Consider the following 25,979-nt stretch of genomic DNA (forward strand, 5'->3'; position numbering starts at 1 on the left):
TTGACTTTTATTAATGATTTACTTATAAAGAAACCAAATACAAATTATAACCTAGATATAAATTTAAGAGCACTCAAAGATTCATCTCCTGACCTATGGGCAATATCTACTAAAGGACACAGCAAACAACATGAGCACCCTGCATGACTGGGCATCGTGCAGTTCAGTCCATCTTCTGATCCTCTGCAGCAGGCAGGAGAAGAACAGGATCATGTTCAAAATTGAAGCTAATCTCTTGTGGCCTCTCAAGTTCAAGATACACTCCTTGAAGCCAGAGTTTCTCTTTAAACCTGTTTAAAAAAGGTCAGTTAATATTCTTAATGCCGGCAGCTACAGCATTCCCTTTCACATGCAACACAGTGGTGGTTGGCATAGACTGTTCTCTGTGGTCTTGAGACAATACGAGATTAGAGATCAAATAAAGAGTGATTCCAGACAGAACATAAAATATCCTCAAACTCATCTTACTGACAATAACAAATAGCCAGAGGCACTTTAGTTATAAAGAACAGAAGAGATGAGAAAAATGAAGAGAAATTTGACCTTTCTGTATGATTTACATGTTTTAATCATTCTGAATTCTTTATGTGCCCTAAGTAAAATTAACATGATCTTGCATTTGACTTTTTTTTGCTTTGGAATATCTGCCATCTCACAGCAATACAGGAAAAAAAAAAAAGAACAAAATATATGGGATCAGTGCTTGATCAGCTGCACGAGGGAAAGCGTGCAGGCAGCTTATGATGAAATGGGAACAGCTTTTGAATCAACACATGCAATAATTTTCCTTTCCTTTTACACGTTGCTTTACATGCAGATAGACGAATTTCAGGACCTTAAAGACAAAAGATGACTGTTCTTTCTTTTTTCTATGGCTTTTGGTCATAGAATTCACTATGTATGAAAAGATCAGAAAAAATTCAGAGACTTTTAGGCAACAAATGCATTTTCACGTGACCACTCTAGGCTTAACATTTTTAGCACACTGTGAAAGACCAGCCTGATAGCAATCCCACAGATTCTCAGTGACTTCCCAGGTCATATTAACCATCACTTCTCTAAAGCCAGGAGAATCCTGGAGACTCTTTTCCATTACATTGATCCACATACCTTCTAGAAAAAAAGCTATTTTACTGTATCATCACGAAACCAGCTTTTCACCATAAAACCAATTACCAATTTCAGAGTTGTGTAATAAACATTATCAACAGAATTGTTCAGGTATTTTCTATTGAAAACCTCTGACAGCAAGTCCTAGTTTTATGTGCACAATCTTCCTAATCCCCACCTACATGTGTTCCATGTTTCCAGTGTAACAGTGAACTAATAGTAGAGTAAACCAGATTGGTAACAGTCACAGGATATAAAAAAATCTCTCATCCCTGAATACATTACTTAAAAGACAGGCAGTTCTAGCACTATGAACTACAGTAGGCTCTCAGAGCCTAAATTCAGGAGGGAATATTTAACCTTGTGCAAGAAGTCACCACAAACACTATTGACTTCAGGTATCTCATTTAATCTTCTGAGATTGCACAGTGGGAATTTTTGGCATCTTTAATCAATTAATGAACAATGACTGTTCCTGTGCTATTAGAACTGATACTTACTCTTCTAAATAAGATGCTTACCTAGTAGAAAACTTTGTTTACATAGTCTGTTATTGAAACGTCATGTAGTTCTACCAGTTTGAACTTCTGGAATACTTTGTTTCTGTTAGCTGTCCAATCTTACATGAATATCTAGATTAAGATACCTATATTTTTTAAGAATTATTTCACTAAACTAAGTACCTTATTGCACAAACCCCATTTTCTATTGTATTACAAGGTTTTTCATCTAACAGAATTGCATATCTTCTGATGAAGAATTAAGTGTAAAAGGCAATCACACATTATGCACTTGGTTTGCGTTATGCAAAAATTCATCGGATTAGGAAGAGTGTTTGATGTGCGCTTTGTAAATTAAGGTCATTACAGCTATTGGAGTACCAGCAGATGTAGCACAAAGTAAGCTGTAAGTTACCTTACTGGGAGATGTTTAGCCACTGGCCTTTGATCTTGCACACCATGTGTGTTATAGGCTTGTACTAGCCCAGTTGTGGTGACATTCACTTCTTCTGAAAAGTATCCATCTTCCCATTCTGATTTAGCCTGAGTTATGGTGGAAATTTCTGGGGGTTTATTTTTCTCTGAAACAAAACATGAACATTACTAAGTGGAAACAAGGCGCTCATTTAATATGGCAACAACATGCCTAAAAACATGCAGCTGGTAGGTTGAATTACCTATTACTGTTACGAAAGCAGAACAGTGTGCCTTTCCAATTTCATTGCTGGCAATACAGATATATTTCCCACTATCAGCAAGGACTACATTTCTTTTTAAAAGGTAATAGGTATCTCCTAATTTCTCAATCTGTAAAACAATAGAACGTACATAGGAGATCATTAGTAGCATAAACCAAAATATATTATCTTTCTGCCAAGAAATATTTCAAGAACATTAAAACATACGCTGATGTCTCCAGGTACCACTTGGATATCATCCTTCATCCAGCAGACATTTGGTTTGGGCTTTCCATGTATAGTGCAATGCAGGATTAAATCTTCTCCTTCTTGTAGAGTTGTATGTTCAAACTTGTGTATGAAGTTTGGCTGTATTCCTTGTACTGAGAAAAATATATTCACTGTATTTCAAAAAGGCACAACTAAAGAAACTGAAGGAAAAAATCTGTTCTCATAAAGTTCACCACATTGCATGACAAAGAGAGCCTTTATTGATGCTTGGAGCTCAGGATAACTTGTTCGCAAGACAGTTAGTAGGCAGACATTGTTTACCTCTATAATATAAAATTTGTTGAAACACAGGGATATTAAGCACCCAAGAATTATATGCATCAGCATAGTGATATTAGTCCCATGGTAATGCTAAAGAATCTTGTTCTTTGTGTAGGTAGTAGGCAAGTCTACGTGGGTCATCGTGTTCCAGTGAAAGTGGAAGTGTAAATATTCCACACAAATCTAAAGTGACAAAGTCAAGAGAGCAAACTTTGGCATTTAGTGCATTGTTGTACATCACACTCTTTCTTCACTTTTTTCCCTATTGTTCTAGTCAAAAAAAAGTTATTGAAAAAATAAAACAAGATTGATCTATATTTGCAAAAATGATGAAGGCCAGAATGTGGCCCCTGTACCGCTTTGATCAAGATCACTATTTTGGCCATCATTAATACTGAAACCATGTACTACTAGATCATCCAGTACAAATCTGGTTCAGATCAAGGATGGGCAAGTAACTGCATTTTTATTGCAATATCCAGAGCACATGGGACTGAGTTTGTACTGCCTTCATGTCAACTGTGGGAGGACAGATGACACCTGAACCAGTACAAAACCTGGCTAATACAAATTAACCCATCAAAATTGTTTGAAGAAATTTCAATCACGAGCATCAGTTCGTACTGAATCAAAGCGTTGCTTCATGTGACATGTAACTTACTGAGCTGTAGAGCTGGATTTACTGGACCACTGTACTGCTACCTAAGGTTCCACTAATGTTCCACTTCCAGGGCCACAGTAAAAAAAGATGACCTCAGAACTCAGACTAAGTATTGTTGACACAGGGAATCCAAAGCAGCAGATGCTAACACACTGAAGCACACACAAAGACATTTATTACAACAAAAATGAACATTTTGCATTTCTATCATATAAAGAATGTCTTCTTGCTCCTCTTCGCTATAAATTGTACCGTGTGTCCATAATATTTACTGGAAGTAATCACTGGCCTTCTCAGAAATGGAAAGTTGTTGAAATTTGTGATCAATAACAGAGCTTGACACTGCTCTCAACTAAGCCAGCATTACTCCACTGTTTTAGGATGAAAATTTTTTCTTTATGCTATTGTGAAACAAAAATCAACATATCTCATAAAGGTGCCCAGCAACTTCTAAACCTAAATATATTGAGCCCTTGGCTATTTTTTGCCAAATGTGGGACAGTCACCATTGTGAGGCAGACATTTTCACCCACTGTATTAATAAATCCACTACTTAGGTGAGCTCTTACTTGCAATAAGCTTCCAAGCTTAGCTGCTTTTACATTCTTCTTATGTACTGCAGGACTTAGGCCACAATATGGAGCAGAAGCAGGTTGAGTTTTACTCTCTCATACCCTTGCTAACCTAAGTTCTGTATTAGCCAGTCCCAGCAGCTCAAACAACTCAGTTCTTAGCTGTCGGAAGTTAGCACGTGCAAGCTGCCACCGCCGTTGCATTGCGTGCACCTGAAGCACAGAAATTTGGGATCTGCAGCTTCACTTCAAGCAAGAGAACCAAGCTTACACCCCTGCCTCCTCTTTGCAGGCAGCTGGCAAAGTCATAAACAGTGCATGATTAGCTTGTAACCCAGTAGAAAATGTTAAGGGGGCATCAGCTACTCCTTGTGTTATTTTTGGCTGAATTCCATTACTTGTGTGGTTTGTATTACCTTGTGAAGTCAGGCTGCAGCTCATACCAGGGTGGTTTTTACCATTAAAAAAAAAAAAAAATCATCATCTCAGTGGAATGGTGACAATGATCATCTTGATCAAAATCATCTTGATTTTGTATCAGTAAGTCAGCACAACGTAAAAACTAAAATGCCCAGTTTCTAGAGAGCAAAGGGAAAAGTATGTGCAAAGAAAACCATGAAGAGACAGTTACTACAACTCTCTAAGGGTTAGAACTCAACAGGGAAACAAAGTCTGCTGTAAAAGAAGTGTTCATCCTCTGACAGCAACCTTCAGGTAGTCAGTGGTACCGAAATCCCACTCTGATGACTTCAGATCAGAAGTTTGCCAATTATTAAACGTTACATAAGCTATTTGCAGGAATCAGTAAAGTTCTACTGCAAACCGGGGAACCAGCAAGGAAAACTCAGCAGCTTGGAGCAATGCAAAAACTGCAGGTGGAGAAATCACCTGCATCTGGCTTTATCACACAGCTTTCACCCCTGCCCCAAGTCTCTCACACGCAGGTAGGACCAGGTCGATCCAAATTGTTTTCAGTAGCCATTTTTTATTACTTTGCTTCACAGTTATTCTTAATCTATTTACTCTGAGCATTTAATTTCCAATCTCTGATGTCTTGATATGTGATACTAGCAAGTTTATAAACTTTCCCCTATCTTCTCTAAAAATTTAGGCTAGACCGAGACTCACACTATACTGCTCAGAGACTTTGGTTTTGCTCAGCATCGCTCTAAATTAAGACACTGCACTTTGTGTTAGGAGCTTGACTGAGGCAAAATCTCTGAAAAATAATCAGAAGGAACTTTATTAAGGAATACCAAGTGGGTCTCATGATCCAATTGATAAAAAATATCCATAATCCAGAGCTCCAGTCTCCTTGAATACCATGGCACAGCCTCATTAAAGTAAATGTAAGCAGTGATTTTTAAAGACACAGCTCCTCTAAGCCACAAAAGATATACACACACACACACACGTTACTAGCTTACCCTAGCAAAGTCTCCAGAGAAAGGTCCAGAAATAGGCCTACCTTACCAGTCATTTGAGAGGAAGCCAACTTCTCCATTGCAGCTCCAGCCACATCTTGTCCAGAGCCAAAACAGGGGAATGCCTCATCCTCCCTTTGCCTACTGACTCACACTTGGGCCCTCAGACAGGCTGCTTCTTTTGAAAAATGAAAGTAATTAATGCCTTTCCCCTCCAAATTTATTCACCTTGTATAAATACCTGTTCACACAACTCCATATCTTGTATTCCGGCAATCTCATTCATCACTTACTTTCTTAATGGGTGTCCGCATATGGGGAAAGAGGAAGGGAGGCTAAGTTAGTAACATGCCTAAATATAATGTTTCTATGGTAAGGCTAGAGAGATTGAGATTTAAATCTGCTCTTTAAGAGAGCAATCAGGAAGTTGTAAAGATGTTGGGGTCTTGAAGTAACTATAGGTTCAAACTGTGACTGTGATGAGAGGAACTCAGTACTGTAAATCAAGAAAGTAGCAGAGCCAGAACAATGTAAAACACCTAGATGTATTCCCTGCTTATAGAGTGTGGTTAAAGGAGGAGGAACTGAAGCATGAACAACAGCAACTATTAAAAAAAGGGGGGGAGGGGGCACATTACTTTGAAATTGCTGCTGAAACAGAATGAGTGTGGTTTCCTTTCAGAGAAGTATTAGAACATCATGAGACTACATCACTGTTTCACTGTCACTCTTTTTTTTGTTTTTTTTTTTAAAGATTATCTGAACAGAAAACAGCAGGAATTTTCCAGCAAGATTTTTAGGACATTCGTTATAGTCCTTAAATAAAGAGTATTTAAACCCAGACTGCCAACACAGCAGTAATCAGCACTGATTACACCTTTGTTTACAAAGCAAAGCATTGAAACCAGGAGACTTGCAGTATTCTGCTGTGTATCCAATATCTGTAATCTCTCCTTTTTTAATATCGTTTCTTGCAGCGATTAAAAATGTGGCTGGTATCCACATACCCATTAAAAACTTGTGCATTTATAACTATTCCTCTTTTAAAGATGCAATACCATACTCATGAAATCAAGTTTTGTTAATCTAAAATTTACAGAAATGTTCAAATTCTCAGAGGAAATGTTTAATGAACAAAGGGATTACATACTTCTACAATGACTTATTAAGATCTACAGATGTGCTAATGCAATTTCTAGCCTTATGTTTATACCTTTATTAATTAGAACACTTGACTGTGCAAAAATAACAACATTCTCAGAAGTGACGAGGTGGGGGGTTTTTTGACCTTTTATTATTTCACAGTGACTGTTATATAGCAATAGCACGAATATCATCCTTGTGTGTACTTTTGAAAATAATAGTGTACTTAGATTTTAAAAGCTGGATTCATTTGCATCTCACTTTCTTCTCACGAGTCAAACTTGAAAGATCTTACTTAACATTTAAGTAGGAACTCAATTCCAGGATTTAGTCCAGTAGTAGGAAACTTACTTTCACAGATAACACGTTTGAATAAAAATGAAAGTTGATGCATTGGCACAGAAGCAGATCATAAGCCACTTCAGCTGCTTTTGAACGGAACAGCAAAACTGAGGGTGATTTTCCTTAGAAAGCCAGCTGGCTTCCCTGAGTGACAGGTAAGCTATAGGGATCTTCCATATAAGCTTTAGACACATATAATTTTAATCAGGGTGTACAAAGAGTGCTGCTTTAATCTTCCCTTCCCCAGTGGAATAATTTTGTGTTGTTTGACACCCTTAAAATCTTTTTTTCTTCGAGGCTCTGTTGAAACCTGGGCTACCTAATTTGTCAGTTACAACAAGCATTTATGGTTCAAGCAGGAAAATTGGTGTTAAGGTCACCAAGTGTGGCATTTCACTGTCATTCTGCTTTTGTAGTTTTGTGGGCAGAAGGCAGCTTTTCTTTAGCTATTTTCTAGATACACGTGGCTTAAAAATATCCTTCTCCAGCCAATAAAATTGAGTGTGGGTGCTGTTTCAACACCACATTGTAGCAGTGAACAGTTACAGGGGCATCATGTCAATACAGCTTCCTCATCTGGAAAGCCTTCCTGGCGCATATAATACCAAATCAAGTCCCAAATAGCCATGCCTTGAAAAAGTCCATGGAGAAAAACTACTTTTATGTCTTGTTCAGTGCATGAACTACCAATAGTACTTTCAAAATAAGATGAAAAAAGAGAAAAATAGGTAAGAAAAATACAAACTTTAGCAACAAGGGTCATTTCATGAACTATTTAAACCGTAATTCAGAAGAAACAAAATAAACATTGTATTGATTTTAAATATTTTTTCTGCTAAAGGGGGCAAAATATTATTATACTCAATTAGACATATGCAGCATGATATGTACTCAGAATTTTACTATATGCAGCACAGATTTGTAAATGTTGGAATAAAATTTGCTCACTCTCTCAGGCTACTCTAATTCCTCCCCTCTTAGAGGAAAGATGACAGTCCTCCTTGCTATGCTTGGAACCAGGAATGTAAGTCAAACTCCAATAAAAGGCTACATCACTGTCTAGCTTCTAAATAATATTAATAAAAAGATGGAGTAATTCCCACTTGGATTCAAAGCTGCATCTCTTACTCTCACACATATTTGCAAACCAGCCCTGTATTCTGGCTGCCAAATCTCAGGTAATGCAAGTACATGACATCTCTCCCACTTGTTCTAAAGATTGTTAAATGAAGTTAATGGAAACAGCTTCACTGCAAATGTTTATGAGGGAAAAGGTCTGCATGCCTGCTCTACCGTAATACTCTAGAAGGCTGGATGTACATCAGGAAGTGTTACAAGGGAGGGGAAAGAATTTGTCCCCATAATCCGTGTACACTTGTCCGGCAGTTCTGTGTCCCTTTGTTGCCTTAGCTTGTAAGGCTGATTGTCATAAATAGCGAGAGGTCTTTCTGTAAGTGAAAGCAAGCAAGAAGATCCAAGTCTAGATCCAAGCTACCTCAAATTCCTGCTCTATGACATTATGAAAAGTTCACATCTTTTTCTCCTGCTTTAATAGAAGTACAAGTGAGTTTGGGACAATTTTTTCCAAGCAGGGCTGGAATTCTAGCTCTAGCCTTGCTTTCTGAAGGACAGAGACTCACTTCACAGTGTTGTTTTGCTCAACAAATGGCTCTCCTCCAACCAAAAAGGTCACATGCATATTTCTGAACTCACATACTGACCATATAAAAAGACAGAACAATGACCATTCTAGCACTGAACTTTCCATAGTTTTCAAGGTGAAGGACGCAGAAGTTAAAACAGAGATGCAGCTTTGAGCCCAACATCTGTAGAGCTACAATGACTCTTTCTGTCACAAGCCTTATGAGAGTTAATGCTTAATTTAAAGGCCTAATTCTGGCAGACGCAAGGAAGAAGAGGAAAGAGAATATCCCTGCTTTCACTCCTCATTTAGCCTTAATGCTGAAGGCAAAAATACCTTTAAAAGTTACCTAAGTATTATTTAAATTTACATAGAAAAGCAAAAAACAAGTCAAAGGACATCCATGATTACTTTTAATTTTTGAACGATGGCAACCCTCAGTAAAAATAGAAGCTTGAAGGGCAGCCATCACATAGAAGATTCACTTTCAAACAGAAAATTAGTGTTATGAACAGGATAAAGTTATCAAGTACTGGCAGCTCTGCAGCATGCAAAACCTTACAGCATGTAGGAGAGGCATTTTGGTTTGTTCTTACCACAATATTGCTTAATGTACCACTTATGCAAGTCCACTTAACTCACAGAGGTTCTTTGCTGTATAACAACCATACATAAAGTCACAAGGGCACAAAACCACTACACTGAATTTCACTTTTATGAAAATTGAAACATTCAAAATCATACTAATTGTTAAAATTAACTTTATTGTGAAATGGAAAGTACATTTTAGGAAAACAGGTGATTTTTATACCTGAATTATTATGAATCAAAATTTTTGGGAGACGATTAAACTTGGAAATGTGTTCATTAAGGGTAATACCAATTTCAGCTAGAAATTACTTTGCTCCCCCATCTGCCCACGACCTCCTCCTCCTGCTCCCTCTCGTATTGCTGTGAGGTTATATTCCCCTGAGGACTTCTCCTGTTTCAAAGTTACAGGAATTTTAATAAAGTTGCAGTCACTGGGCCAAAATATCTAAATGTCAGTCTTCAATCTCACTGACCCCTGGCAATTTGCAATATATGTTCTGCTCATAAGATGCCACACAGTAAAAGGCATACTTCATTTCAGCAAATTATGCAAGAGAAAGTAAATAATTCCTCTCTACAAATTTTCCACACAAACGCAGCTGTAATACAAAACTTGCAAATCAAAGATGCAGGAAAAATCATGTAGCTGTTTGTCAACTGTTTTACTGTATAAATACAACAAGTACTGGAGCTAAAAAATGAAGTTACATTTGAGGATTTATAAATGAAGCCTTCCACTGACACAGTTACATTGTTATCAAATATTTAAACAAATTACTACTTTAATAAAAAATAATATTTGTGGTTGTCCTTGTCAAGAATGAAACACAGTATGTAGGTGAACAAAATTCTGGTTTGGATCTACTGCTTTGAAGTTATAGAAGTCTACTTGATGGAAATAAAACAATTTTTTTTTTGTATGAATACACTTTTGAGTATTTCCCCAATTTGGTTGATTCTGTTTGAAATCAGTATGTTAAAAATTTTTAAACATGCACAAACGCCCACTTCATAAACTGTTATCTTTCTTGTCTTATGCTAACAATTTAGTGGATTATTAGAAATATTTATATCTTTAATTATATAAGAAGGCAGAGGAAGTATCACAAGCATCTACCTAAGCATACTGATATGTTGGAACGTCTCATTTTTTAAACATTTGGGGGTATTGGTCTACTGTATGCTAGGTGCCACTTACACAAATCCTGATGATTCTGGGTCAAACCTTTGCAGTGCAAATGATCACAACTCTACTGAAACTACTGCAACTTTCATTTGTGGAAACTCTGCTGACCTGAGACAGATCTAAATTTGATGTCTGCTAGTGCAATCATGAATGGTACAGTTTCTTTACTAGGAAGTTTTATCCTACAAATAAAAGTTTTTTAAAAATATACAAGAAAAATGTGGTTCAAAATAATCTATTCAATGTTTAAAAACCATTTCAACCCCCTCCCCCAAAAAGGCATATTATAAAACACACATTCTCAGCACTCCATCTGGGCGTATCTTGACATTTAAAATACCTATAACCATTAAAACTGTTTCCAACACTTTGTAATGCCTGCATTTTAGAAAGCAACACTCTGCCTCAGATTCTAGAAAACCTTTGTAACTTTTTTATCTCAAAATCACTACGACAAAGGAAAATAAGCACATAATACTGGTAACTAAAGAAACAAGCAATATATCAAGTGTGACATAAAAGTGGTTTGGTACAGATTGTGAAAGATGCAGAAGAAAATAAATTTAACTTTGAGAATGTGAGAATTAAGTCCAGTGCAGTCAATATTGTACTTGTTTTGTGAATAGCCAGTATATTAGTGATATGCTAATATAGATGACACACAGCATTATCCAGTCTATTCTTGTAATAGGTGGCCTGTTACCTTTCACGTGGAGAATGGCACTTGATGAGATAGTGCCGTTCAAATTTTTAGCCCGAACAACATAGAGGCCAGCATCTTTATCACACACCTTCTGAATGAACAAAGTATGCTTTGTCTCCTTTTGTAAAAGCTTTAAGTGCTCATCTGCAGTCAGTTTCTGGCCCTTCTTGTACCTGAAGCAGAGAGTCAGTTTTCAAGTCAGATTTATATCACTGAATGCCAAGCAGAACTTTGCAAATTCAGACAACCTCTATAACACTCCATTGACAGCAAGAGATAGAGCTCGCTGCTGCGCTCTCATTCCCCAGTTTTAAAGTTATATGTAAATATGGATGAATATTTAAGCAATTCAAATTGTTGGATAATAGATTCTTAATACTAGAAAACGCGATTCTGAAAACGGTTTTCAACGGACAAGTCACAGTTAGCTCACTGCAGTATTGGAGACAGTAGCATGAAGGCCTGGGCCCTCAGTTTTGGGCTGAAACTTTTTTGCTAGTAAGGTCAATCCACATTCAACTCATGAATAGGCTCTTAAAATGCATAAGCAACGTACAAACTTTCTGAACTTGTGCCTTTAGTATATGGAACAGTCAAAGACCTGTTCCTCCCAGTCCACTTAACATTTACTTAGGTCCCATAATCAAACAGGATAGAACAATGCATCAGGAGTTATTTCAGAGAGCGTCATATTCTAAAACTTGAGGATCCGTCACCATGTCTGGTATTGACTCCAGATTTACGTATTGGAAGTGGGAGAAAATTCTGGCTCTTCTTGCCTTATGATGCTTCAGCATAAGCTACATTTAACATGACACAAACGCAGAAATGTTTTTCACGTGTATATCCAAAAAAAGTCTACATCAGTACAAAATACGTGGTATTGGTAAATTTTTAATACAGAAACCCCATTTTTTTTTCTGTTTTCATAAATTTCTGATTTGCAAAATGCTTTCAGTTGAATGATGTTTTTTAAAAGACCATGTTATCAACAGTGTATATATTTTTGAGCTAAATAAGTGCTTTCTTACAATAAAATAGAACTGAGGGTACTTCTTATTTCACTAACAATACTCCTCAAAGTGTAGAATACCGGGATTTAAAGCAAAGTAACTTTATTCATACTAACACAGTATAGCCCCATGGTTCCAGTGCCTAGTATTTTTCTCAGTGACATAGAAGAAAATTCAGCTTATTAGAAGTGTATAGTTTGCCTTATTCTTTACACGTGTAATAATAATCTTAACATCAAAACATTTCCAGTAAGAGGCATATCTAACTTTAATACATTAAAAGAAAGGCTTCCATTGTTAAGTCTAATGGAATAAGTGAAGAAATGGCAAATGAGGTAAGATTTTAGGAAAATATGCCAACAGAGAACTACTACCAAAATCTTGAAATCCTACCCCTCTTTCCGTCCCTATTCCCTTTGGGAGGGAATTTCTAAAAGGTCATCTAAAAAGATGTTTATGTTACATCATCTGTATTTCTCACAAATGCAGTATAAAGCAACCTAATTAGACATACAACAATTCAGAGAGAGATAGAGAGTGCACACAAATATATAATATATAAAACTGGTTCTCTTAGTGTAGACATTTAGGGGGTATTTTTAACCTGTAACCTCTCTCCAGTTTTCAACAACTTATTCTCACATATATAAAAATATGTGTCTCTATGTATATGTAGTGGCTATATATTTCAGTGTGCATGCATGTGTCTGTCCATCCATATATAGTGCCAAGACCCTGAAAAAATGTAGGTGAATTTACTTACAGTAAATCTGGAGTGTGCGTTTGTTTTAAGAAATTACTGAACAAGTGGAATGTCATATTACAGAATAAAAACTATATGATGTATTTGCTTAAAAAAACATTGGATATGCTTGCAGTAGTTTGATGCTCTCATTATTCATAAAATTAAGTACAGAGGGATCATTTCAAGTAGGTTAATTGTCAAAAGCAATTTTGAAGGTGGGAATCGTGCAGAAGTGTGGAGTAGAAAGGATACAAGCCATTTATTCTAGTCTATAGATTAAATAATTTGGTTATAAGTGGTTCAAGGTGCCTTGCTAATAGGCGTATTTACTACTTCTCATTATAAGCTACCCACCATGTCAGTGTAGGCTCTGGGAATCCCGTTACTTCTACTTCCAAAGTTACCGGAGAACCTTCCATGACGGTTTTGTTAGACAGAAGCTGGGAGAAGTTAGGCGCCTGTCCAGTTAGGCTGGCCATGCTGTTCTTTTCTGATGAACTTTTAATCTCTTCTCGGGTGACCATCTGCCTCTGACAGCTTCTGGTGGTGTCTGGTTGAAACATGAAACCTGAGAATGCATCAGGCAAAGCATGCAGCCTGTCCTGGGTTTTAGTACAGTTATTCAAGTCATGCAATTGTTCTTGTGTTTCTGCCATGCTGTTACGAATTTCAAGGTGTTGCAAATGTGTTTTGCACGCTTCACTCATCATGCTATATACTGGTTTGGCATCTATAGTGCAGGAAGTAGTGCTAGCTTCAGATTCTCCTTGTAAGCTACAAGTCAAAGGAGACACTGCTCTGACTTTTGGACCAGAATCTGCTGAAGAAATACAAAACTTATCGAACTGATCTGATGGTTTTTCCATTCTATTATTTGTAGCATCAGCATAAGCAGAATTTGTTAAGAGATCAGACGCTTCCATCACTTTTTTAATACAAGTGGTTTTCTGCATTTGCAAGCTATAGGAACTGACATGCAGACTATAAGAACTACAGCAGCACTGCTCTTCTAGCTCTGTTTCAGAATGTAAAAGGTTGGATTCTGGTGTCTCAGAAAGCGGTGGCAAAGAGATATCATCAGGTGATATACACTCATATTCATCTCCGGAGGGTATTTCTTCTGCCAGGAATTCAGTCTGTAAACTATCCTCTTTGGCTGGAGATGACAGCTCTGTATCCTGTGAAACAAGATCCTCACCAGCTGGACAGATAATTGGAGTATCAGCCAATTTATTCCTCTCCTTAAATTAGGAGGGGAAAGAAGAGATGAGAGAGAAGAAGAAAAACCGAGAGAGAATGAGTTATCATCCTATGGACCCCCTTTTCATGCAGAAGCTAGCAACAATATTTGAAATATTTCTTCTAGTTAAGTTTAATGTTTTCTGAGAAGCAGGAGGAAATACGTGGAAAAGGATAATTCATCAGAAAGTTTTGCAGCAGCTGACTTGAATTTCAAACTGTTTGTATAGATTCTAGCAGATATTATTATATATAAGCATTTATTGTAACAGTAGCAATAAAAGAAAAAGTACTTCTGTCTATAAAAAAATGACAGCCTGTGGATTTCCTGTAGCTGCTGTTTATAAGAGCATTGGCAAGGGGAAAGTAGAGGAGGAGGTGGCCTAATTACATCTAAATGGGAAACAGTTACATAGAAAAAAAAATATATTAGCAGCCAAGTTATCGGACTTTGATTCTTTGAGAGAGTCACCAGTCATGTTCAAGGGTTACAGAATTAAACCAACGTCTTCAAGGTATTTTCCAAGCATTTTTTACCAGCTGTTTCAAGATCTTGTCAAAACATTAACAGAAAACAATGTTAAAATTATTTTTGTATTATCTTGGATCCAGAATTAAAAAAAAATTCCTCTCATCATGTTTCAAAAAGAATTGGACGTGGCATGAGTGCATTAATTTTAATCGCCAAGCATCAAAGACATTATCTGATTTATTAATTACTTCTCTGCTGCTTGACTTTTATATAAAAGTGTAATCACATATTCAGGCTTACTTCATTTGTGCTATGCCAGCACTCTGACCAAAGGTGTTCATAATGTTTTCTAATACTATTCTCCCGTTGTTGAGTTCTATACAAAATAATACATAATCTACCATACAATGTTTCTATCACCTATGAACTGTTCACTCAAATCAATCGTCTGATACACTGAATGTCATTGCTTTCAAAACCAGGTCTCTTTGGCAGTATCCAGTACAAAAGTGCGGGAGCACATTCATGCTTTATTGCTGTAAATATAACCTAATAAACAGTGCACAAAATTAATAAAAGTAAAAAGAAGTAAGAGAACCTCATATGTGCCCTGGTCCGGTAGATATGGTAGCTTTAATATAGATGTTTTTCCAAGTTAATACAATTGTTACTTCAATGCCATGTGATTCATGGCAGATCCATGAATGAATGATTGTAACAAATCTCGGATTTTACTGTGTCTATTTGGTTGTAAGATGAAGTTCAAGTTTGGGTATTAAATGTGTTTTCCACAAGCGTCCCCTGATGCTTGTGGAGACATGCCCCAAAGTGTCTTTCAGTATGGATAGATCATGGATATAAACATGATCAGTTATAATTGACTTTCCAATTTGGTGAAATTCTAATTTTTTCCCCCTTTCCAATTACTCAGAAAAGCTAGCTCTTTTAACTTTGTCAGTGTTGTTCTAATTAACTTTCTCAGTTTTAAGCCTGACCAGATTTGCAAGTTTTTCTTAAATGAAGTGTTAATAGGCACTTCAGTAGTAAATGATGGCGGTTTTGATGTGACTTGCACTAACAAATTTAATAAACCAAATCTGATTAAATATTAAGAAGTTGAAAAATTCTTTAGAATGCTAAATTCTGAGCAGATATAATTAAAAAGCATAGGTCAAACTTTCTGAATAGTCAGTCTCTACTGTCTGAATGAAATCCGTGGTCCAGATTCATTCAGTCTATTGAGGAGCCTACACACATGTACACACAGTGGCATACATTTTGGTAACTACAGGGAGGGCCACAACAACGTAGGAATCTTCCAGCGACTAATTTAGGATCTTAGTGCAGGGATGTGCTGTCAGTTTCATGGCCACCTCATCTGGAGATCACGGAACTGAGCAGAGTTATTTAAGACATTGCTGGAAAATGTCCCTGGGGAAAACGCTGGGGAAAAGAATGTCAGGTGGGCAGTGAGTGAGCAAGCTGTCAGACAGGCTTTGGTAGCAGGAAGACCTTCAGCCCTGGTGTGCCACGTGGGATCAAAGCAGCATGAGGGTGAATGTGCCATGAGAAGGCCTAGGCCACTTTTTAGAGGGTGGTATTTATTACTGAAGCAAATTAATACTGCAAAACTAGCTTGCAGAGTATAGACAAAATTAAAGACTGCTGGCTCACTAGACAAGGGGCTGGGGATGGGCCAAGTCTTTCCTTGGAAAGGATGGAAATGGAAGACAGAAAAGCTCTAGTGAGAAGAACCTGCTACTTCTTTAAGTGAAGTATGGAGTGATGAAAAGGGTGGAGTCATCATAGCTGCCATACTTCACATCTGATATTTGCTGTTTCGCATACCCTTGACTTCTCCCCTTGGCAGCTGAGGCACAGTCTGATGAGGACTGACAAAACTGCGGCCTAGCCAAATAGCAAATAGGGCTACAGACATCTGCTAGGGGAGGTGATTCTCCTGAGGGTGGCTTTTCAGATCAGTCACAAAATTTTGAGTGAAATCTGGGCTCCAAGTCAAAGGTGAAACTCCCATTGACTTGGAATGGAGGTAACAAAATTAATTAGGCTCAATTTTGGCTCATCAACAGATTACAGGATAATTCTGCGTTGAACTGAAGGGAATGTTAATGTTGGTTAAATTTCTATAAAACATCACAATTTAATGTTTTGCAGTATTGGTCTATGTTATCAGCTTGCAAAATGGAAATTTTAGAGCTCTAAATCAATTACCAGTGTATCCTACCTTTCTAAAGACTTCAATATATTACCATCCACTCCAATTTACCAGACTATTTCGCATAGTAAATTATTTACATCTACATCCAGGATCCCAAGGCTTCAAAATGTTCTTTAAGCTGAAGGAATTAATCTCATTCATCTCATAATTGCCTGTATTTCTAATGCTACATTTATTTATTGACAATTTGGTACCATTCATATTAATTTACTGTATATCCATGAATAAAACATGCTTGTCTGCTAGGACTTTTATCATTCTAAATGCATACCCAGTCTTTTACTATCTGATTTCCTTTTGTGGATTGTCCTCAACATGCAATCCATACTTGGAATGTACGTATTTATGATCTCTGCTGCACGGAATTTTGGAAACTGAAACATAACTTAGATGTTTTGAGGTGAGGGTGAAGACGACTATTTGATGCTGAGTTCTGTTATTTATTTGATGTACAGTGTCGTATCAACAGTACAGCAGATTATCTGTGACGTGATGTCATCCTGAACTGCTGACAGCTGTAGCTGTGTTCCATCATGTTTTTGCCGTGACTGCTTTCCTGTTATTCAGTGTTGCAAAACTGAAGCAATTATGTGCTTGTTTTGCATTGGGTTTTTGTAATACTGTACAGGCAAAGACAATCAAAGCCCACCAATCTATAACAATATCCATCACTTTTGAGCTGCAATGAATTAAGGAGTAAAATTCCTTTGAGAGTACACAACAACGCCCATCAATATGATTAAAAAAAACCCCAAAACAATATGAACAGCAGATACCTGTTTAGTGTTGGTAGGAGATAGAGTATTGTTTCTCTTCTCAGTAATGCTTTCTGAGTTTGTAAGCAATTTACTTGGTGCCATCTGAAAGACAAATGTTTAAACCTCACTATTTTTTCTGATGAAGACCATAATGATTCAACAAAGAACCACAATTTGCACTGTTACTTAGTTCAAATTCTGAACTATGAGGCTTCTCACATAGCATATTACTTATAAATCAAATACTTCTATAGCTTGTCTCTAGGGATTATATGATTAGGGCTCTAGGAAATACTAACAGCAGTCTCCTCTATTACTTCATATATTCCCTTAAGTCATATTATAAAGGAGAGAGCAGAATGTGTTTTCTCCCTTGAGGAAGAAGGAATGGCCACAAAGACAACATTTGCATTAAGAATACTGAGGCAATAGGACCAAAGAAAAATTGGTAAAAGATTATTAAAATAATATCACTTTAGAAAAGGGATACCGGGGCAAATAAAAAGAAGGCTAAAAAATAAAATTCATATGAAGAATATGTGGATTGGATAGAAAGCAAAGGGGTAATTAAAAAAAAAAAAAGAAAGATAAATGACCAAGACTACACTGATAACACTCATATTAAGGGAGGCTTTAAGACCAAAAAGCAAGAAACCTTCCAGCAATACACAAAACCTTTTAAGAAATAGAATTCCAGTTAAAACAACCCAGCACCTAACTAACCTGCTGCTTTTGTTGCTCTGCCTTGTCTTTAAGAGCAGTCTCACGTGCTTCTTGACCATTTCTTTCTTCTTTTTGAACAGTAACCAGCTCTTCAGAAAACTCATCTTTCTGCCATGAGAAAATAAAATTAAGTAAGCTTATGCACAATAGAAGGTAGCAACTGTTAACTACACACCGACTTATACTCTGTACAAGAGAGTAGAAAAAAAAAAGAAGTGAAATCTTATCTAGAACCTGTCATCAGCATAAGTGTAAATTGGTAAAATTATGGTAAAAATATGCAGCAAAACCTGATTCGTTCATTCCTGGACAAAGACAACATTTTTGAAAGATGAGTGGATCTTTTCTGAGGCAAGGAAAAGGACTCTCTAGAGGACTCTCTAGAATGTTCAAATTTGTCTAAAAGGGGGAAAAGGGAGAATGCATTCTAAGCATAAAACATAACCAGGCAGAATTTGCATTTGCTCTTGTTTTCCTCCCTCCTTCAACTTCCCATCCGGTCAGTCCATAACCACTCTGAATGTAGTTAACTGTATTTTAAATCAGCTGCTTTACTATTCTTCTTGGCTGATACTTATTTCTAGCTTAAGCCTCAAAGGCTGCACAACTCTGCACAACAGAGTACTTACATAACAGAAATCTAGACAACCATACTCTATTTTATGAAGACTTCATGAGCCCTTTAAAATTGTCATGGAATAAATCTACAGGTTTCAAAGAACATCACAGTGGCACAAGGTAATGAAAACCAAAAGTTTTATAGTTACAATTTTGTGTATTTCATATCTTTAGCTGTCCAGCCAAAAGTTACAGTCCTAAAGTTCTTCTAAGGAAGTGCTGCATTATTAATTTTATATTCTATCATTAAAAAAGTGAAAAATTCTACATGATGCGTTCAATCTATTTTTTTCTGAAGAAAAAGTCTTTTGTTTTGCTCTTGAAAAATCCAAGAGTTGTTTTCTTCTGACATTCAGCCATGTAAAATCAGGAAAGATTGCGCAATACAACATTCTCCCTTAATTTGTTATGCTTTAAAAATGACAGGAAGTGAAACTGAATTCACAGTCATGGCATTCCATACTCATAGCATCTATCTATCTGTGTAGATAATTTCCTGAAGGATGTATTCTTCATAAGATACAGACTTCAACTATTGAGATATTCTGGAAATGTTCAATAAGAATATTAGTTTCAAAATTTCAGAATACTACATATTATAAAAAATAACAACTTTCATTTGAAAAAAGTTGCAGAACTACTCTCTATTGCAGAAAATTCATTTTTATAATATTCCTTTTGACTGGCCTTTTAAAAATAATTATCTAAATTAAAGGTTAAAGTAATCAGTAAACAGTTTATGACTGATTCTGTGTGAAAAAAAGCATACTCCAAACAATTAGCAAAATAAGTCAAATATTCCAATTCTTTTGAAATTCCACTACTCCTGAAAAGAACCATATTATGTTGGGCTAGCAAAAAAGATCAAACGTTAAAGTCCTGTTCTGACATAACCTGAGGCTACTGCACACAATAGCAGTTATGTAACACATGGATTGGGAGGAGAACTTTGAAAACCTAATTGGCATTTCCATTGAAGTTTCTTTATGGCCACAGTGCAAGGCAAAGCCTTTTTTCTATTCATCTAATGGCTTTTGAAACTCATTTGTATTTTTGTCATCTCTTGCTGCTTTTAAGTGTATTAATGGATAATTTGAATGTTCATCAGTTTTTATAGTATAATTCCATCAAAGAAAAGTGAAACAACACCAACAAGAGCAGGATATGTAAGCATCTTCAGTCTTCCAAATCTGCAGAAGAATTAATCCATCAGCTATCGCTGCATGTGGGAGATTTTTGAGGCGTTACTTTGAGAGTAGGGGGTGGAGTAGATGGAGTCTTTATTAACAAAATCTCACCCTCTCAGCTGTCTTCTCTAATTCTTCCTCAGCTGATACCTTATACTTAATTACATTTAAAGAAGCTTATCAGAATATGAAACTAAAAATGTTGCTGTTCTCTTTAATATTTTGTGTTAAACCACACTTCTCTAATTTAAATTACTTTGGTTTTAACACAACTTGGTTTTGGGGATGATTTTTCCAATAGGGAGCCAAGCTAGGTTGTTTGGCATTTTATAGATCTAGCAGTTACCTGTATTACAGTACCAAGGGAAGAAGAAATATGAAAAAAAAGTATTTGTCTAGTTACTCAAAAAATTGTGATATTTTCCCCCAAAAGGTTACTTGAAAGCAATAACAGTTCTGAAAGAAGTCGAGAAAAAGAAACCTAGGAGGAATATTTAGTGAACAAACAAGTATCACTTCATTGATTCATTATGATCATTATCTAAGGTAATGGAAAAATGAACAATTAAGAAATGCTTCATACTATCATAGATGATCTTCAGTTAAAAGTACTAATTTAGACACTAAGCCTGATAGGTTGATGCAGAGGCAATACATTCTCCAGAATGCATTGTAATGTAAAATGTAATTGCAGAATATAAAAAAATACCTTAATCTCTTTAAGTTCTCTCAGAGATCTACACAACTCATCAACAGAATTAATGATTTCTTTGTGCTTTAATACAGCTTTTTCAACATACTTCTTTCCTTCCTCGATACCTACAAAGGTAAAAAAATATGAGAGAGATGTGTAACAATCAATGTACTTTGTATCCCCAGTACGCTACAATAATTACATTTTTCTATGTTTTGTTTTGCTGAAGAAGTTCCGTGATTCCCAGCAAGGTGCTTTCCTACCTCTTACTAGCTTACTTGAAATGGGCCCTCTCAGTCACTGCAGGTCTTCTGATAGGCTTCTCCTCAAACAAAATGACTTTTCTCTGGTTAGTGATACTGCTTTAAAAGATTCTGACTTCATAAAGTGTCTCCTAAACTAGTTGCCTTATTATACAGCTAGAAGGCACTTAGATTCCTCTTATAAGACATACAAAACAAAGGCAGGATGAAGAAGCTTCTTCCCATGTAATGACTTAAAAAACACGAAGCTGCTTCTTTCTCTGTTCCTAATCAGCTGGTGTCAAGAATCCATTCTGTCAGCTCCTTTCCTACAGACAGGAATATTAAAAATACTGACATGGTTAAAAAAAAAAAAAAAAAGAAGAAAAAAAGAGAGACGGGGGAAAAAGTCATCTGTTCTCTCCAAATAGCCTTTTCAACACTAATTTAGAGGAATTTAAAAGCACAGTTTGACTCTGTTGAATTTTTTTCAGACTTACTACTTGAACTGATAGATTACACAGTATCCATGCACATTTGGATGGTCACCTTACTTTGGATAAAATAACTTCAACAAGTATATAAACATTGCAAGTGGGAGAAAAAAGCAAAACCTGAAGTTTCATTCTTTCTGGTCAATGATATTCCAAATCGATACAATTGCAAATACAGTATTTGCATAACAATCTACATTTTTTGCTAATAAAGTGCTTAAGAAAATTGGCAATCAAATACCACTAGTTATTCACAGCATTAATGTAAAAAGTTCACTCAGCGCTGAGGTATATCACTGTAATATACTTTGACTTCAAAGGCTTTCCTGTTATGAGATAGCATAAACCATGAAGTCTTAATTTCAAGCTCATAAATATTACAAGGACTTTCACACTTTGATTTCAAGGTGAACTGAGGCTGTATACAGAAAATCAAGTAACCACCAGACTGTTGAGTACTTTCATATTTTTATTTTTTAAATATTTTTTCTGAAATCCTTCGCCTCTTCCAGTCAATACTTTAAAAAAAACATTTTTTTTTTAACTTCATGGGATTTTCTTCTTAAATGAACAAACCTAGGAATCTGCTTCCTCCTGTCCTAAGTTATTGCATTTTCCCCCCCAGTACATTACCAGACAGCTCCTCACCATACAACCGTTCAGCGAGGTCTATAATCTGCTGAATTTTTTCTTCTTGCTGAGGCACTGTAGGCTCAATAAACTTATTAAATTGCTTGTAGAGAGTCTCTATGGCTTCTCTTGTTTTGCATTCTGCAGAATACTTGCTAACTCTAATGACTGTTGCGCTCACATCTTCAAACCAAAATTGACACTGAGGGATAAAAACACTGCATTATAATGAATTATTATCAGTAGTTCAAGCTTTTGTAGAATAGACTGGACTATTCTTAGACTTTCCATAATCAGTGGCGTACAGTATGTCTTAAGTTTTCTGATATTAATTTAACCTGAAAAACAATTTTTCTCTACCAATCCTGCTTCAAATATTCGTAGCTGTTAAGTTTTCTTTAAACGCTAAATCCATGCTCATCTTAAAAGCATGGTGAGGTTATTAGTTAATGGTCCTACAAACATACGTTTTATTTCTGAGTTCCTTCCATCTTGTATATCAACTAACTTCAGAAACTCCATATCATGGCCACAGTTAGACCTCTGTAAGGGCAGCAAGGTCACTTAGAGATTTAGTCTAATAGCAACAGGGGTTTGGGTCTCAGCAAGCATTAAAGTTGCTAGCAGTCTTTCCACTGACAAGAACAGGCTTCAGAACATACCTTTAATAAACATTTTTGGTTAACAACACTCAGGGGAGGACAGAATGGGATGTTCACTCAGTGTCACCCATATTGCATCATTACAGCAAGCAGCTAATAATCACCATTTCTAAATGCCATTAAAATCGGTATTTGAAGACTGTGCCTATTCACTGAAAGAAAACTGTTGAGTAAAAGGTGATTCTTTACACTGAGCAAAAAAAAGCAATCTTAAATTTTAGCTCTAAGGAACAATTTATTTCCCTCAAGGTAAAGCTGGGGGGGGTGTGGCTGGCGGTTTGAAAATCTAAATGCACAACAAATGGTAACAAATTGCTTTGCTAACAATATATGAAATGACATATTGACCAGATCACTGGACATTAAAAACATCTTTTAAACAAAATTTTAGTATTGCGATCCATCATTAAGGGGATTTATTTGTCATGCATATAGATAACTTTGGAGATATGAACAGCGTTATTTCTAAAAATAAACAATGATGACAGGAATGTGCTTGCCTCACAGCAGATGCACCAACACAATGTGGCAGGAGGGAAAACACTGCTACAAACTTTTTTTATCTTTTTTAAAAAGGCAATGCACAAGGCAGTCCTCAGACACATAAAAATAAAATTACAGAAGTCTCCAAAAAGACTTAGACTGCAGTTCAGAAAAAAACCAACAACATAAACTTAACGATTAAGTCTATTTAAAAAAAAATCATATGCTGCTTTTAAGGAACTGAATATTTTACATTTCAGTTCCAGAATTACATACCACACAGACAGCCCTTCCTGACAACTAACAATGTAGGTATTGTGATAACCTGGCTCTTATGACTGGACAGCTATTAACGAGGGCCTTGTGGTACTTTCTGTGTTGCCTCAGAACACACTTAGAGAAAATGAGCTCATAAGTGTGATCATAGATGTGCTGAATCACTATGAAAGTCATATATAGATGGATACCCCAGTCATATGCACAGCAGTGCAAGAATATGGCCACATTGCATGTTTTATCCCCACTTTCTCCACAAAGTTACAATCAAAAAGAGAAGAGAAAATATAGATCTTTACCAATCTACTACTTTTGGAAGCCACAGATTTTGCCTGAAGTAGTTATAAGCACTTTCACCTATCCCAATCCTGGATCATTATTACAGCCACAGTGGGGATCTCAGGTTTACTAGTACCTCTTCCATCATCTGTTGCAGATGCTCCACAAGATCCAGATTTTGCTTGTAATCCTCCACAACTCTGCTAAAGTCATTCAGCTGTTTTTGTAAGTCGCTGATAGAGTCCAAGAGGACCCTAACTTTAGCATTAGGTTCATTTACTACAGAGCCAATGACTTTCTTCTCACAATTATCCATCTTCTTTTTAAGAATCTGTTTAAAAGATGTAGCAGAGTTAAATACCACAACAAAAATGTTTCCATTTTTAGAAATAAAAAGAAACATGGGAAAACCCACACAAACTTATTTCTTGTCCTATGTTTTTAAAATTACATGTACAAATTGCTTTTTCAAGAATCAAAGGAAACTGGAGGGCCTCTACAATGCTGATTAAAATCAATGTAAATGATATTTATTAAAGGTGGAATTGAATTACATGTTTCAGTTTAAAAATAAACAAATATCTGTAGTAATAAAACATGGGATCTTGAACAAAGTAATTTTCATTGAATCTGCAAAGGAAAAAAATAGTACTAAGCCTTTGGAGTCTTTGACTAAATATATGTCAATTTAAGCATCGTATTTGTTTATGTACTAGAATATTAACATAATGCTTAAGAATGTGATGTAAGCAACATCAGTGAGAACCTAGCATAACCCCATAATAATCCCAAAGACCAAGTGGAACAAGGACATACAGGAAATTTTGCTTAAGTGGAAAAAAAACCCAAATAATTTTTTTTACTCTAAGGGTGGAACAGCTTGGCCAAAGAGGTTGTGGAGTTTCCATCCCTGGAGACATTCCTGAAACAACTAGGCATGACATAGAGCAACCTTCTGTAGTTGACCCTGCTCTGAGGAAGGAATTTTGACTGGATGATCTCCAGAGGTTCCTTCCAAACTCATTGATTCTGCGATTTGAATTTGCATTTGTGGAGGAAATTGCCAAGAAATGAGGGATGGGGGTGGGGTGGGTGTGTGTGTGGAGATTGCAAAAGGAATAGTCAATGACAACAAATAAAATCGCAAAAATAGAATCATAGAAGCCACTGAAAATTTCAAGTAAAAAAGTTGTGAAGGAAGAGACTGGCAGGGCAAGCAAAAGAAAAAGGACTATTTCTGATTGGCAAGTAAAAAGGTCATTGGAGGCTTTGGAAGAAGAGTTTCTGGTGAATGCAAAGAATGGGCGAGGCTAGCAGCGTTCTAAGGTGCAAATACACATGATCAACTCCAGGCAATGGGTACAGAAAAAGGTTCCAGAAACTAACACAATGAAATGAGGAAGACAAAAAGTAGCTGGATACAAGAGGGAATATGTGTGCATTTACTGTCGATTTGTTGATTTTGATGGGGTATTTGGTTTTTTGGGGTTTTGGGGGCTTTCTTTAAGGAGGGGGAAGATTAGGTCATATTGTGAAGGAACAGAGGCAGTAAGAATAAAAGATTAAATAGAAAAACTATGAGGGATAAAAGGAGTGAACACAGAGAAGTCAGAAACTGAGGTAAGATCATCTCACTGAAGGAAATGGAAGAATAAAAGGAACAGAATACTGAAAAATGTCTCTCGGTGACTGAGACAGGGAAGGATATAAAGCTGAGTTACAGGGAAGCTCACAATACATTTTGGATCTCCTCTGATCTGCTTGGCACAGGCCACAGCAATACCACCAGTGAAGCCTTCACTAAGACTAAAATTTCTAATATTTACCTGTATTTTCTCTGCATACGTATCAACTTGCTGAATCTGTATTTTAAGTACTTTCAAATTTCGAGCTTTTTCAGTTTTCTTCGTATAATTAAACTTCAAATTATTGAATTTCTTTTTGAGATCCTTGAATGATTCTCTGAGCTGAAACAGAGTAAGCATATGTTAGTAAAAAAAGAAACCAGCACACTTCAACTTAAGTTTTTCAAGAGCTGTTTAACAGACCATCATCTGAACATTGAAAATTTAATACAGAAATTAATAATAACGTGCCATCTCATAAAGCATCCTTATTTTCT

At 36.3% G+C, this 25,979-nt stretch overlaps 1 protein-coding gene across 3 annotated transcripts in view; it reads right to left on the reverse strand.

Annotated features, from left to right (window-relative positions):
• The window catches only part of CCDC141 (coiled-coil domain containing 141), a 101,267-nt gene continuing 75,288 nt past the window's right edge, over nt 1-25,979 (reverse strand). Inside the window, exons 19-31 of one of the 3 annotated variants that reach the window (XM_054209911.1) lie at nt 25,684-25,824; nt 23,994-24,188; nt 22,176-22,359; nt 20,807-20,916; nt 18,293-18,400; nt 17,588-17,671; nt 13,952-14,102; nt 13,216-13,411; nt 11,104-11,276; nt 2,516-2,670; nt 2,288-2,417; nt 2,026-2,191; nt 1-290 (exon numbers count right to left, since the gene is read on the reverse strand). In XM_054209911.1, the coding sequence (XP_054065886.1) occupies nt 164-290; nt 2,026-2,191; nt 2,288-2,417; nt 2,516-2,670; nt 11,104-11,276; nt 13,216-13,411; nt 13,952-14,102; nt 17,588-17,671; nt 18,293-18,400; nt 20,807-20,916; nt 22,176-22,359; nt 23,994-24,188; nt 25,684-25,824 (1,920 nt within the window). In that variant the 3' untranslated portion in view covers nt 1-163. Of the gene's footprint in view, nt 291-2,025; nt 2,192-2,287; nt 2,418-2,515; nt 2,671-11,103; nt 11,277-13,215; nt 14,103-17,587; nt 17,672-18,292; nt 18,401-20,806; nt 20,917-22,175; nt 22,360-23,993; nt 24,189-25,683; nt 25,825-25,979 lie in introns of those variants that run through there. The other 2 variants (XM_054209910.1, XM_054209912.1) reach the window with 2 other exon arrangements.

This window comes from Rissa tridactyla, chromosome 7 (assembly GCF_028500815.1).
Source record: "Rissa tridactyla isolate bRisTri1 chromosome 7, bRisTri1.patW.cur.20221130, whole genome shotgun sequence".
Lineage (NCBI taxonomy): Eukaryota > Metazoa > Chordata > Aves > Charadriiformes > Laridae > Rissa > Rissa tridactyla.